The sequence below is a fragment of the Equus caballus genome, chromosome 18, assembly GCF_041296265.1.
Source record: "Equus caballus isolate H_3958 breed thoroughbred chromosome 18, TB-T2T, whole genome shotgun sequence".
NCBI classification, from domain to species: domain Eukaryota; kingdom Metazoa; phylum Chordata; class Mammalia; order Perissodactyla; family Equidae; genus Equus; species Equus caballus.
In genome coordinates this window covers 72876257-72892121 of record NC_091701.1, presented here as the reverse complement: position 1 = coordinate 72892121, position 15865 = coordinate 72876257, and the positions used below count along the sequence as shown (strand labels likewise).

General features: G+C 42.5%; 1 protein-coding gene across 2 annotated transcripts in view; it reads left to right on the top strand.

Annotated features, from left to right (window-relative positions):
- Nucleotides 1-10766, top strand: part of GTF3C3 (general transcription factor IIIC subunit 3) — a 28760-nt gene extending 17994 nt beyond the window's left edge. Inside the window, exons 14-18 of one of the 2 annotated variants that reach the window (XM_005601659.4) lie at nucleotides 70-307; nucleotides 938-1128; nucleotides 3052-3176; nucleotides 4313-4465; nucleotides 10329-10766. In XM_005601659.4, coding sequence (XP_005601716.1) covers nucleotides 70-307; nucleotides 938-1128; nucleotides 3052-3176; nucleotides 4313-4465; nucleotides 10329-10502 — 881 coding nt within the window. In that variant the 3' untranslated portion in view covers nucleotides 10503-10766. Of the gene's footprint in view, nucleotides 1-69; nucleotides 308-937; nucleotides 1129-3051; nucleotides 3177-4312; nucleotides 4466-5833; nucleotides 7484-10328 lie in introns of those variants that run through there. The other variant, XM_001502507.7, reaches the window with a different exon arrangement.
- Nucleotides 10767-15865: the final 5099 nt, after the last annotated feature.

The following is a 15865-nucleotide window of genomic DNA, read 5'->3' as shown; positions in this document are numbered from 1 at the left end:
TTTTTCTTTCTAATTCTGCTCTTTCTGGAAATACAGTGTCCTAACTGATTTTCATTGGTCTCATTTTAGCAATATTTGCTGTACTCACGAGTGTCTTGACAAAAGATGACTGGTGGAACCTTCTGTTGAAGGCCATATACTCTTTGTGTGACCTATCCCGATTTCAGGAGGCTGAGTTACTTGTGAATTCTTCATTGGAGTATTATTCATTTTATGATGACAGGCAAAAACGCAAAGAACTAGAATACTTTGGTCTCTCTGCTGCAATTCTGGACAAAAATTTCAGAAAGGCATACAACTATATCAGGTGATTTTTCAATAACTTATTTTAATCAGATTCTTTGCTAGGGTGTATATATTTACTTTGACTTAGTCTCTCACACTCAAAAATTAGCTGTTTTATTTTAACTCTCCTCTTGCTTGCTGGTTAATTCAGCTCATTTGTGATTCTGAGAGGCATGCACTCTCATATACTTAACCGCTTGTGCCTCTGTCTCCCTCTTTATAAAGTGGACATCATAATACTCCCACCTCGTAGTATTATTGTGAGGGTTAAATGAGTTGTTATATATAAGGCCTTTTCACCGTCTCCGGCACACGTTACGATTAGTTATGATTCCTTGTTCACTGTGGTGCAGCTGTAGTGGACAGAGAGAGAAAAGGTGAGACAGAAACCACTTGATTCTGTTTTTTGGTTTAAAAGTTTTGTTGAAAAGCCGAAACAATGCAGAAATACTAACCTAAGCTGCATTTTCCAGGAAAACTCTTCCACTGCGTAGTGTTTCTGCTTGACTAGATTGATTCAGGCTCCTTTTCCTTGGTGAGGGATGGTGTATTTCAGCGTTGGGAGGACAGCACTGAAGGGCTTCGTTCTTAGAATTCGGGAAGATTTTCTTTTTACAGTATTTTTTTACCCTCTCCCTCTCTGCGATTTTAGGATAATGGTAATGGAAAATGTCAATAAACCCCAGCTCTGGAACATTTTCAATCAAGTTACCATGCACTCCCAAGATGTACGACATCATCGCTTTTGTCTTCGTTTAATGCTGAAAAACCCAGATAATCACGCCCTGTGTGTGTTGAATGGACACAATGCATTCGTGTCTGGTAGTTTTAAGCATGCACTTGGTAAGTGTCCTGGCACGTGACTTTCTCAGGAATGGCCAAGTGTGGCGGCAAAGAGCCTGGCCTCTGGAGCAGAGCTGCCTGGTTTAAATAGCCACTCCCCCGTGGCAAGTTATTCTACTTCCCTCTGCCTCAGTTTCTCTCTCTCTGGAGTGGAGATAATAATTGGATCTACCTTGTAGATTATTGTGAAAATTAAATGAGTTAATATAAAATAGTTAAAACAATGCCTGGCACACATGGTACGTGGCTGTGTTAGCAATAATGATAATGATATTAATATTTGCTTTTCTTAGGAAGCTTTGGTTTCAAAAGGCTGAAGTAGGTCTTATAGTTCATTTTAAAGGTCACCAGTTCTCCCTGCTTAGGCTTGTTGGTGTTTAAAATAATTTTCATTAATTATGGATGCTTTGCTACCTGATTTTTATTTGTTATAGTACAAAAAAGGATTTAAGATTTGCTGATAGTTCATTCCTTTAGGAGACAAGTCTTTATATCAAGATTTATTTACATAGGGCTTGCTAACTCTAATTAAACTCAGGGAAAATTCATTAATCATTTATAAGGAATTTATGTTATAAAGAATCAGAAGAAAACAGGTAGAAAAATACTTAACCAAATGTTTAAACTTAAAATAAGGCATGTATATCCTGCTGCCTAAAAGCTAGTGTTGCCAAGTTCACTTTTAAATAAACTGTGATTTTGGCTATTTAATACTTTCGTGTTTTTCTGTGTATGGCTGGCATTTTGTTTTTTGGGTTTTTTTAAAGATTTTTTCTTTTCCTTTTTCTCCCCACAGCCTCCTGGTACATAGTTGTGTATTTTTAGTTGTGGGTCCTTCTAGTTGTGGCCTGTGGGATGCCACCTCAGCGTGGCTTGATGAGCGGTGCCATATCCACGCCCAGGATCCAAACCGGAGAAACCCTGGGCTGTTAAAGCAGAGCGTGCAAACTTAACCACTCAGCCACGGGGCCGGGCCTGGCTGGTGTTTTTATAGTTGTTCAGCTAGTAGCCTTGAATATCAGATATTGAAACCTTCCTCCACTCCGTGTACTTTTGGAGTTGTTAGTTTAATATTAAGAAAATATAAAATAGAGATTTATTTTCCTATATTTAGAAACTTACAGAAGGTAAAAATAGAAAGTCCAAATGGCAGTCTACCATTTGGGCTGTTAAAGAGATTTTATGGTGCCATTCCTTCTGGAATAGGTGCCAGAAGGAATAGAAGTTTTCATCTACGTATGATAAATTCTAGATCATTCCTTTATAAGAAAAATTTTCTTAAATTCCCCTATCTCATATGGTTAGGCTTTTGACATGAGATAATTGTATATAGAGAATACATAGAATTCACAAAGCCCCAAATTCTTATTTTATTATTAGATACATTTAGCTTTTCTCAGGAAAAACAAAGTGGTTGCTACTCTTGGGAAAACAACACCCATAATCTAAAAAACAAATCAGAACTGTTTTTCTTTTTCTCACCTCCATGATCCATCACATTTGAATTTATAAGATGGATCGATTAATTTTACAAAAGAATTCACCAAAAGACACATTCCCCCGTTGCTTTTTAAATAGATTTAAGATCATAAGTTAGATTTATGGTCACAATTGATAAATTACTTTGGAAGTGTTAGCCTACATGGAAATGTCTAACTGGACCTAAAAGAAAGTTCCTTTTAGTTACTCATATTTAATCTTCATGGCTAGGATACGTTCATAGGTAAACTCTAATTTTGTTATAGTTATGTTATTTTAAAATTCAGATTAGTGTGCATCTGATTGATATGTTACAGTGTACACTTTGCATATGTTTAATATCAGTAATGGTTGTTTAGCCTTAAAATGTATATGAGTAAGTGTTGAAGAAATAAGGAAGTATGTTTTTTGTCACACCATCTGATACCACTGTTCATTTTTCAGGACAGTATGTGCAAGCCTTCCGCACCCATCCCCATGAACCTCTCTATAGCCTCTGTATAGGCCTGACCTTTATTCACATGGCATCTCAGAAGTATGTATTAAGGAGACATGCTCTTATTGTTCAGGTAATTCTTTTGGATTTCTCATTACTTGATTTTATGTTCTCTAAAAATGAATATACTGAATGTTTTTGTTATCCTACTTCTAAAGTAATACCTGCCTAGTACACATGCTGGGAGTCCCAACACCTATCCGTGTGTACACACTCACGGGCTCAACATCTGTTGGTACTCCTGGCTAAGACTTAGGCAGCCGTGTAGAAAGGGTATACACCTGACCATTAAGAGATTACCACACAGGCAGCATCTGGAGGAATCCTGCGCAGGCTGCCTATAGTCTGAAGCCCCTAAGCCCTCCTGCCTTCCAGGTCCTGAAGATTGATTTATTTTAAGTTAGTTTTTAAAAATATAATAGGGGCTGGTCACGTGGCCGAGTGGTTAAGTTCGCGCGCTCCGCTGCAGGCAGCCCAGTGTTTCGTTGGTTCGAATCCTGGGCGCGGACATGGCACTGCTCGTCAAACCATGCTGAGGCAGCATCCCACATGCCACAACTAGAAGGACCCACAACAAAGAATATACAACTATGTACTGGGGGGCTTTGGGGAGAAAAAGGAAAAAAATAAAATCTTTAAAAAAATATGTATATAATAATATATACATACAAAAATGTATGAATATTTGACTGTGTGACTTTTTTTACATCATCACCAAATTGCTCTTTTAAAGTTTTCTTGGTTCATGTAATACTTTGAAGTTACCTTTTTCTTTTCTTGTTTACTTTTTTCTGGAAAGTAACCTCCCCTTCTGTGCAGTTTTGCTTCCCATGGTTTCAGTTATCTGCAGTCAGTTGCAGTCTGAAAATATTAATTGGAAAATTCTAGAAGCAAACAATTCATAAGTTTTAAATTGTGCACCGTTCTGAGAGGTGTGATGAAATCTCACACAGTCCTGCTCCCTCCTGCCAGGGACGTGAATCCTCCCTTTGTCCAGCGTATCCACGCTGTGTACACCACACTTAGTAGATAGTCTCTTAGTAGCTGTCTCAATTATCTGATCGACTGCCGAGATATTGCAGTGCTTGTGCTCGAGTAACCTTTATTTTACTTAATAATGGCCTCAAAGCGCAAGAGTAGAATATATAGTAGTTCAATACACACTTGTCAAATGAGTGAAATATTGAATCGTTTCTTTCTTTTTGGTAGGGCTTTTCCTTTCTTAATCGATACCTCAGTCTACGTGGGCCCTGCCAGGAGTCGTTCTACAATTTGGGCCGTGGGCTTCATCAGCTGGGGCTGATTCATCTTGCGATCCACTATTATCAGAAGGCCCTGGAGCTCCCGCCGCTTGTGGTAGAGGTATTGTATGATTTACCGCAAAAACCAAGGAGTCACTTTGTTTCATCTATAGATAAGTGCACTTAGCTCAGTGTTGTGGTCCAGAGAGTGAAATAAATTATAGCTTATATATTAAAATGCAGTATTTCCTTATTTGATGCATTTATGTACTTAGGTTCAGTAACAAGTAGATCTTTGACATCCTGGCCTTATGACCTGATCAGCAACCATATGACATATACAACTTGTGGTTCCGACCATTTCGATTATCCTAAGATAGTGCCTCAGGCTTACAGGTGTCAGCTGGTAGAGGTGAAGCCTCAGTGTGAAGTGATGCGGCCGTTGTCCAGTTCCAAGTTCAAGTGAAACATATTTCTTATAAAGATGAAAGATCAGTATTAATGTAGCTTTGTTTATTTTTAGATAATGTGACATAGGGTAAAGTGTTGCCAGTACTATTATAATCTGTGATTAAAGTCTAATTTTTATTTTAATTTCTGAAGAAAATATGTTTTCATTGTTAATTTTTTTAAGTTGCACTCATAATCCCCACATTCCCTCAGATCTATATTCTGTTACCCTTGTTCAATGTTAGACGTTAAGCAAATGAAGACACACTTTTATAGATATGCTGATGAAATATACACATTTTTGTGTTCTTCATTTCATAAATACCTTTAGGTATTACTCCTTAAGCTTAGTAGGTATTATTTTTCATTGTTCAAAAGTTTGTACTGAGAAAGATTAGAAACATAGATCTAATCTATTCCATTGAGTTTATTGCTTTGTTATTTAAGTAGGAAAAAAGGTTATAACCCCTAAGGTAATCATTATACTCAATTTGGTGTATGCCCTCCTGGGCCCATTCTTTACATGCCTGTCTGTTATATAGCACTCGTATTTTTTCCCATCTCGTCATTTGTGTTATAATTTACTTATTTTTTTACATGAAGAAGTTTTACATTTCTTATGAAGTCACACCATTAATCTTTCCTTTTGTAGTTTCTACTTTTGCTGTTATACTTAGAAGGGCCTTTCCTACCCAAGATTATATTATTCAACTTATTTTTTTATGGTTTCATTTTTTCACTCTTAAATCCTTAATTCAACTGGAGTTTATTCTGCTGTGGCTTGTGGGTGAGACTTATTCTTTAACTTATTGGTTAGACACTTAAAAATATTTGATGATAGTTACTGTAACAATTCACTGAATCAGCATTATCTGATAAAAATTTAGATCCAAGGTATATCATAGTTTTATAATTTTTTTTAATATTGTGAATTTTGATAGCTTTTTGAACACTTACACTTATGAAACTGTTTCTTTGCCATAAAATTGTCCTGGTTGTCAGTTTGAAATATAACGCATTCATATATTTTTTCCCCTAGGGTATAGAAGTTGACCAGTTAGACTTACGAAGAGATATTGCCTACAACTTATCCCTCATTTATCAGAGCAGCGGGAATATTGCAATGGCTCAAAAGCTTTTGTATACCTATTGTTCTATATAAAGCACCTCAACTGAGAAAGGAGCATTGGGTAGCTGCTGTGTGTGGACCAGGATTTTCTGTCTCAGGGCTTATTATTAACCCCAAAATGGAAATGATAATTTCACAGTTATCTAACATGTAATTCATTTTTAATATGTGATAATGATCTTTTAGTAGATTTGCAAAATTATCATTCCTACAAGAATTCATATGTTGTTGTATTTCCCTTTAGCTTTTTTTGTTTTTTTCTCTGAGGAAGATTCACCCTGAGTTAACATCAGCTGCCAATCTTCCTCTTTTTGTATGTGAGCCGCTGCCACAGCATGGCCACTCACAGAAGAGTGGTGTAGGTCCATGCCCGGGAGTCAAACTCGAGCTGCTGAAGTGGAACGCATCAAACTTAACCACTAGGCCGCTGGGGCTGGCCCTCCTTTAGCATTTTTCAGCAAGAGTGTCCTCAAAGTGGAAATAGACAGTATTAGCCTTTAAGCCAGCTTGGAGTTGAATACACTAAGTTTTTACTCAGACCATTTATTCATCTGTGCATTTAATACTATATATTCAACACCTACTATGTACTAGGCACTGTAGTTGGTGCTGGGAATACAATAGTAAGACAGATGTGACCTGTCAATGCGATTCTTTAAATATAGAACTCAAGCATATATTTATTTGTAAGAAATGTTTGCTATATTTCTACGTACACCATCGTTGTTAGTCATCCATTTCTTAGTGCGCTGTTACTATTGCATGGGCAGTTTTTCAAATACACAGAAAAGGAGGTTGCTTATTAAAGGAAAGACAAATTGGGACTCTTTCTGATGTCAGTACAATTACATAAATCACTTCGCTCCTAACAAAATTATTTAAAATGGTTGTATGGTGGGAAGACAAATAATTGAGTTAATCTTTTACTTTTCACTTGCGTGTGTCTTAACTACCTGGACTGAGTGAGACCTGGGACAGTGGGCTTAGTTCACACCAGTCTGCTCTGAGGCAAATAAAAAAGTACATTACCAATGTTTGTGGCTTTCTGACAAAAAAGTAGAAAAGAGAGGACCATGTTCAGTAACATGATCTGGTTTCCATTTCAAGATCACCAGGAAGGGAGAAAGACTGGGGAATGCTATATATGGAATAAACTATTGCTGATAAAGTAAAAAAAAAAGATAAAAACCTTTACTTATCTCAAATATTGTATGTTCTTGAATCTAAGATCACAATTCTTGTTAGATATACTATTGGTTTAATAACAGCTTTTCAGAGTTTCTTTTTAGGGGAAAATAAATGCTATAATAAATGTGCATATAGAGTGTAAGAACCAGTCTAGTTGTGGGAGGGAAACAAGTGTGAGACTTAGGATCAAAGAAATACAGTGGGGGTTTTTTAGGAATTCTTACCACTGTTTACACCACATACATAACTTTGTAGTTGAAAAGCAGAATTCATATGTAATAAGTAAATGTGTCGTGCACTCTGTATGTATGAGTGTGTGTATATATATGTATGTATGTATATAATTTAAATAAATTTTATTTTTGTAATTAACGTTCATTGTTTCACATGCTTATATATATATTTTATTTCATGCCATTGTCAAGAAATGATAAAGCTGACTGTGAGAGAGTCGTAAGGTAGATTTGAGTTTTCTGGGTTGAGAGTTTCTCTCTTGACTGAAACTGACTGGGCTGTGACTCCAGTATCTGCTGAGCAGCCTTGGAGGAAACAGTACATCTCTCTAGCAGTTTGCTAAGAAGAAAGTTGGTATTGCATGTTTAGCATTTAAAATCGTGGCTCCCATCTGCTGAGTGTTTTGCGGCTGTCGGCTAAGTACAGTGCGATACTTTAGATGCATTATCCAATTCTCTCAGAATCACCTGCGAGGTAGGTGCTGTTACTGTGGTTACTGTCATCTCCCTCTTACATGTGAGAGATTAAATAGCACGTTCAAGATCACTAGCAAGCTACTCCTTGCTCAGAGGTGTTCCTTCGGAGGAACATACTTCCTCCAGAGTAACAACCTAAAAATTGTGCATAATTTTATTTTAGAAAGAAAAAGGTGACTGGCACTTATTTTTTTATTATCTTCCACCCTTCAGCCTATTAAAACCCTCTGTAGAAAACATCTTTTTGGGTGTCTTTTAGGAAGCTGATATTCACTTTCTTACCTACCATCCTTCCCCCAGCCGTGGGATCCTGACAGCCACTTTATACAATGAGATTCTTTTCTACTGGTCACAGTGGATTCCCCTGGGAGTCTGCTCCTGAACCAAACTGGGCCAATCAAGAGTTTTCTCCCTCCTTCCCTGGGAATTTTAGAATTGGAATAGAGCCTTTCTATGGGCCTTGGAGCTTGAGAGAGATGGGGCCATTTTCTGCTTTCCCTGTCGGCCAACTAGCAGTTAACCCATTCCATTGAGCAGGAAAAACAAAGCCTACGCATTAAGAGAAGCAGAGACGAGGGATGGAGAGAGCACGCCTGGGATGCCCAGAGATGTTCGTTTTCCACTCCCATCCTCTCTAAGGCTGCATTCTTACCCTTGGGTTCTTTCTATAGGATATCTCCGATTCCATAAAAAATTCCACTTTAAAGTTCACACTAGCTTGAATTTTTCTGTTATTTGCACCCAAAAAAGTCCTAACCAATCCACTATCATTTCATCTTTTCATTTAGCAGTCAGGCATTTTAGCAATTTTCATAAGAAGGAACGGCAGGTAGCCACCAGGGATGATGTCGCTGAATTATAAGTAGCATCATGAAGTCTAATCCACAATAAAGAGCCTTTTAAAAACTTCAGAGCAAGAAAAGGCGTGTGCCTACTCTCTGTTGGTATAGAGTAAACAGGTAGACCATAGGAGTGTTCAATTACTATGCTGCTTACGTAGTTAATACTATAAGAAGCATAATAAACAGAACAAGGTAGAAAAGCATGGAGAAGAAGGAGTTAATCCCAAGCTGGGTGAGGCTTTGGTGAGGGAGAACTGAGTTTCATCTCCAGGTCCAAAGTCCCAAAACCAATTGCTGTTATGTTACGAAACTGCAAATTGTAATTTTTGAGGCATTCTAAACAAAATGATTAAATAATTTATGAAGTGGGCAAAAAGGTGGATTCTGGAAACCACTTGACCAAGTTGATCCTGACATGACTCTGCTGATTTGTGTGCCCTTAGAAGTGGTGCCCTTTAGGACATCATATTCCTTTTCCTTGGAAGGGAACTTGGTGTCTCAGGGGACTACTATAGTTTCAGCGTATCTGGATTCCAGCAGAGGACTTGAGGAAGCCTGTTGTGATATGCTTGTGGATGGACTGGAGAAATGTGGCTGTTTGATCTTCAACTGGTAGAATGACCAAACCCAAAGAATGCGTGTTGATAGACTGACGTCAACTGGAGAGAAATGGCAAATGATGTGCCATCAGGTTCTTTAACATCAACAGCTTAGGTGAAGATCTAAGCAGCTGTCGGATTTACATGTGGGCAAACTAGAAGTTATAGTAAGTACCAGTATTCATGAACCAAGAATGAAAACTAAATGAACTACAAGTAATAGTTCAGAAAAAAATTAGGCGCTTAAGTTCAAGAACATCAACTTTGTGGCTAATTTACCAGTCGCTTGTTGAAAATTCTTTGGGAGCTTTAGCTAACAGCAAATTCAATATGAATCGACATGGTGATGTTTCTATCAAATGAATGTAATATTAGGCAACTTCAGTGAAAATAGGGGAAAGTAAGAGTATCCATTCTGATCGGATCCCACTGAAATAAAGTCTGCAGAAAATGACAAATAGGAAAGTGACGGTTCTTAAAAAAATAGCACATGGAGAACTCCAAAAGGAAATCAAGGCCCAGCCTAGAATATGGACGACTTGAAAAAGGGAACATCATAATTCTTTTCAAATAGTCAATGGAACACATGCGGGGGAGTTATTACTCTTATTCTGTGTAGCTTAGAATAAATAGCATCTCCCTTTTTTCTAATCTAGCTTATAAGATACATTTCCCTAATATTGTCCCTCATTTATTGTCTGCACAATCATTGGCAATTGGCATCTTCTGCCTAGTATTAACATCTTTTTGGATGGTGACTAGCTCACACATCCTTCTTTTCTGGAAACAGCCCCCAATAAAGACCAAGTCCTCCTGGGCACTGCTAATTGACTTGACCCAAGCTGGGTCGATCATATTCTCTCTTCCTGGTATTTTGAATCTTAGCCTAGAGAGAGGATAGACCCGGTGTCTTCGGAACTGGATTACACTAACGCAGTGCTTCAAGGAAAAAGGCTAGCAGAGTCCTGCCACTGAGGCACCTCGAGCTCTCCTTCCTTCACAAGTGAGTTCCTCATTTGATTCCGCAAGATAACTGTGTCTTTTCAACAGATTCTCTTTCTTACAGAAGCTGGCATGCCCGTTGGGCTCTCCAGGAAGGAGGCGAGTAACGCTTGGGAGGAAAAGAGCGGAGCAGGCTTGGGCGCGGCAGCCCTCAGAGTGCGATGCGGACCTGACACGAGCCGTGCCAGGCCAAAGGAGAGTTCTGGAGCAAAGACTGCCTGTTGGAGGAGTCCTGTGATGGTGGACATGGCTAGGCCCGTACAGCATGCTCAGTCATTGGCTGGAAGTCACCGGAGAAGAGCATGACTTTGGGTATCTCCACCTTGCTCAGTCATTGGCCGGGGGCCTCTCTGAGAACAGCGTGACTTCGGCTTGGAAGCTGCGGCAAAGCTTGAAGCTGCCACAGCTGAAGGCACTCAAGTAACCACACCCCTGGTCTACAGAGACCACAGAGGTTTCGAGGCTAAAAAACAACCCACCCCCAAACCAACCAAACAAAAAACACAGTATAAACTCAAGACCAAAGAGAATAGGAGAAGAGCTGACAGATGACAAAATAATTTTAGAAACTAAAAAGCAAACTAAAGGGCAATTGGTAACTAACTTAAACCAGAGGAGAGTGAGAGCGCGGTGCCCGGGGAGGTGCATGGAGGCCGCCAGGCGCGCGGACGCCGTCCGGAGCCTCCTGCGGAGAGACGGGCGGGGCGCGCGGACCGCCGCGAAGGGGCAGCCTGGGCCCCCCGGGGACCTCCCCCGGGAGCGGGGCTGCGGCACCCCGCCCTGCAGGGCCCCGGGTTATCTTCCGGAGCCGGCGGAGTGGGCGCTCTGGATCTCGAAGAACAGGCCGAGCCGGAAGCAGAGGGCTGCACCGAGGGCAGAGGATTCGGTGCAGGTCCTCACCCGACAGTGATCTCGCCTCCTCCTCCTAGCTGGCGCCCAGGAAACTGGCGGCCGAGTTAATGCCCTCGAGCGGGGATTAGAGGGCCCCTCTCCGCGAAGATGCTGCCCAAGCAAACAGACCTATAGATGCTGATAGTTGGGAGTCCTCAGTGAAACAGCCTGGTCCTGGCCAGGGAACCTGCCCGTGGACGAACCCCTCCCGCTCCCACCGAGCCCCGGTCAGCTCGTAGTCTCCTGCCATCCGTGTGGACGGACAGCTCATCCATGATCATTAGCCGTTTGAGGACAGCCTCCGAAACGACAGAGAGCCACACAAGCAAATGGGCGGGGGCGGGGGCGGGGGTGCTAAGGGAACAGAACTAATGCAGGAAGCAGAAAAATAAAGAAAATGTAATTAATATCTCCAGATGAGAAAATATTGTATCACTGAACAGAAGAATGCTATTAAAAGGAATATTTAAAGAATAAGAGAGAGCTTTATGAAATTAAAAATGTAACTGCCTAAACTAATTCAATGATAGAGTTGGGAAAATAGAATTTTAAAAAGACGAAATTGAAAATTGAAGAGATGAGAAAATTTCAGATGAGAAAATTAAAGTTTATGAAAGTCTAATTTACAAGTGCTTTGTGGCAGTTAACCATATCTTATAAATTCACTTCTATTTCAAGGTATTTGATTGCTTAATTATAAATAATTCGAGTGGGAGAAGCAAACCCCCGCAGTGATTTTTTTATATGCAGCAGAGGGCAGTACATTTCTATAAACTTAGACTTGTACTTCATCATTGCATTGTCTTAATACAGTCATGCCAGCTTTTAGTATTGTTCACAAAAAAAGCTTAATTTTTTTTATTTGGACAAAAAATATATTTTTATTTTAAAAAAAAATTTCTGTTTGGATAGAAAAAATGTCAGTATCCCCCTCCCCATTTGGACAGTCATATCCAAAAAGCTCTGTCCCTTTGCACCGCTTACTCCATCAGCATGGAAGGAAGGACAGCTGGGGCCCTAACCAGTGTTTCTTGCGGCCCATTTCCCAGCCTTGACCAAAAGAATGTCTAGCAGACATCAAGGGAACTGGCTCGTGCTGGAAAAGTCACTAATCGCACCCTGAAGATCACGCCCAAAATTTACCCCGTTTGCAGACCCAAGGTAAGCAAGCTAAGGTTACAGTGAGGATTCGCAGGCCCACTTGGCATTTTAGTAAAGACAGTCAGGTGTTTATATTCAGAAAAGGGAGTTGAAGCTGGGGAAAAGAGGAAAGAGAAAGCCAAGAAACAGTCCCTGGGGCTCAGCACCCCGGGCTGCAGGAAAGGCCGGTGCCGTCAACCCGATGCCGCCGATTCTAAGCGTTCCGTTTCCTCTTGAGAGCTCTAGGCTCTAATCTCGGATTCTAGTTTCAGAGGGGTTTGAATGCAGCAAAATGAATGTTTTTCTTTAAGCATGTCTACATACCTCGAGACAGTTGAAAGAAGTATTTTTCTAATGACACGCTTTCTAGAATTAGTCTGCCTTGTTTGGCCAGATGCTCGTAAGCTTGTGCTGTGGGTGAGGCCCGATCCCGCATCTTCTCCTTTTGAGGTGCTCCTCTCAGCCCTGCAAAGAAGGAAGAGAACGGTAGTGACTCCGACCACTAGAGGGAGGTGACATCCACAGGACTTCCAGCCAGGCAGGCTGCCCGCCGGCAGCCGGGGTCTCCTGGGGCCGGGGAGGCAGGCACACCCGGGGCCGCCCGTGCGCCCTGCAAGAGCGCCAGGACGTGAGAAAGGGTGGAAAGTGGGTCGCTCTCGAGACACAGATTAAAACCGGCTTTGGGGTGAGTGAAGAACAACTCACATTGACTCTGTTTCCCGGAGGTGATCAAAGCCTGAAAATATCCTGATGATTTCTGCAGGGTCACGACGGGTGGGTTTCCCCTCCTCTCCATACTCTCTTCTCTTCCCATCCCCTTTCTTTTTCTAGAAGGTCTCTGGTAAGCCTGAGAGAAGAGGCCCACACGGTTAGCGTGTTAACACTGAAGTTCTGCGGTGTCAGCCGGTATCAACACCGTCAAGGTCTGTCTGTCTCACAGATGACTCACCTGTGAGACCTGAAGTTTTCCTCCCTGGACGCACAGGGCCTGATTTCCCCCTTCCTGGGGCAAAGAAAAGAACTGTGTGTGCCTCCTGACACGGCCAGGATTACTGGATGGCAGGTGCCTGCGCTCTGATAGGGCTCCAAGCTACCCCGGCGGCTGGCTGCACCAGTTGTGTGAGCTCGCCTCTTTCGTCGTGCCCGCCTCACACTTGGCATTGTTGTCCCAGTGGACGGGTGAAAATGGTGGCTGCATTTGCATATGAGTGAGGTTGAACTCTGTCTTCTCATATGTTTATAAACCTTTTGGATTTTTTTTCTTTTCTAAATTGCGTTTGTCATATCCTTTGCCCATTTTTAAAAACGTTGAGCCCTGTTTTTCTTGTTGAATTGTAGGCATTCTTTATTTAATCTGGAATTAAGTCTTTGTTTTTTTTTTTATTTATAGTACCTTTTTGTAAAACTCAAATTTACAATTATTGGTATAATTAAATTTATCAATTTTTCTCCCCCTTCTATGGCCAACATAAAACTTCAAAAGAAATCTCGATTGTGTTTAGGAAAGTAGGGAAGATCCTGGAAAATCTGAGTTCTCAGGAAGAGCCTGTAGAAGGCAGACCAGCCCCACCTCCATCTGGCCCGACGAAAAGTAGAGAACGGAGGGGAGGACCTTGACAGCCAGGTGGGAAGCCGAGAGGCTCTGGAGCGGATGGCTGCTGGGGGAGACAGAGGCAGCTCCGGAACGTGGCGAGACTTCTCAGAGACTGAGGCAGAGGTGAATTTTGAAGGATTTACAAGGCTCTCCTTTGCGATGTTGTAAGGATTAAAAATGCAGAGAGAGTACACGGCCCGTGTGCTTGACTGCCTAAGGGTTTCGTGGCAGACTTTTGGCTTTGCCTTATATAAAAGATCAGAGTCTCATCACGCAGCCGGGAGTCTCCCCTAGCCGGAGACAAGAGCTTACCAGATCTGTCTTTCAAGGCGGTGGAGACGGGGAGCAGCCAAGTCAGTGCGGGCATCTGCGGGCCAACGTCAGGCAGCGCAGGAGGCCGAAGACGCCCCTGCGATTCCCGCTGTTGTCCTAACGGAGGAGGGCGAGCTGGGCCCGCGCTGCAGAGAGTCCCAGAACGCGCTGGGGAGCTCTCTCAGGTCGGGTAACGCTGTGGAGCAACTGAGGCAGAAGTGACCCCGAAGGTGTGGGAAGAGACGCCGGCGCCCGTGGGAAGGGAGTAGCTTTCAGTCCGGGGAGGGCTCCTGGGGGAGACCGCGGAGTCTCCCGGCGGGACCTTTGTTGTTGGCGGACTCTGCCTGCCCACAGGCGCCTTGCGATGGTTCTGGAAAAGGTGCAGAAGTGCTGAGGGGTCGCAGAAAGTGGACTGGTGGTCCCGACTGCGCCAGGCAGATTCCACCGAACGTTCACCTCAAGCTCCCCTGGGCTCCCCGCCCCGCCATGAGGCAACTTCAGGCCTTTTTCTAGCCTGGAGGGGGTAGGGTGGCGAAAAGCTGTGTCACAGGGAGAGCCCTGCTGAGAGGTGGTGGTCCCAAGGAATTATGTTTCGTGAGTCACTCTGTGAGTTAATACTGACAAGGTCTCCATGGCTTGAAAGCAGAGTTTCTTGTACTCGGGATGCCCTGTGATGAGCCTGCTCATTTCCAGAGCCTGTTGTCAGGGTCAGAGAAGCAGCAGACGGGCTGCAGGGTGTGCCAGGTCCCCGGGCTCCCCGCCTCAGGTGAGCTGGCCATGGCCGGCTCGGGAACCCGCTCTTGTTGGCAATGGGCTAAGGAAGGCGTTACACACACGTGCTTACGTTCCTTTGTATAACACAGCCCTCCACATTCCCCAGAACTCCCGGGAGGGCTGCGGTCAGGGTATTAAGTACAGGATAATGCTTTGTGCTCCCCCAGCACCCAACCTAGAAATGAAAAGAAGGTTAATATGGACGCTGAGGGCGAGGAACAGGCATGTTGTCTCTCTCCACCTGGGAACAATGGAGTTACAGGAGCGTAGACATTTAATGAATGTTGGAAAGAGTGTGGTCACAGATCCATGATTTAACGCAGTACCGTCCGATAGAACTTTGTATGCTGATGTAAATGTTCTTTATCTGTGCTGTCCAGTTTGGTGGCCACTGCCACATGTGGCTGTTGAGCCCTTGAAATGTGGCCACTGCAACCGAGGAACGAAATTTTAAATTACATTTAATTTTAATTAATTTAAATTAAAATAGGCATGTTGGCTGCCATATTGGACTGTACAGATTTGAAGGACCATATTAAGGAAGTCCTAATTAATGGCATTATATCTGAATTTCAAAGTTCTTGTGCATTTCCAATAGTCCCCAAGAGATGGAGGCTATATATGAATTGCAGGTCACTGAACAAACGACCTTAGATTGATCAGTTCACTGGGCCCCGAGTTCAGGATGCCCTGGACGGCCCGATGGGAACTAGCATGTTAGCAATAGGTGCTACCCGATGCTCATGGTGGAGAAAAAAGAGAAGACGGCTCCATTTGCCAGGATAGGGGCATCACTGGAGAGCCAGCTGTCTTCCGGCCGCTGAGTGGTTGCCACAGGAGCTAGTTGGAGGTGCTTCTGTAGGTAAAGACTCAGTGATGTTGGAAGAGCT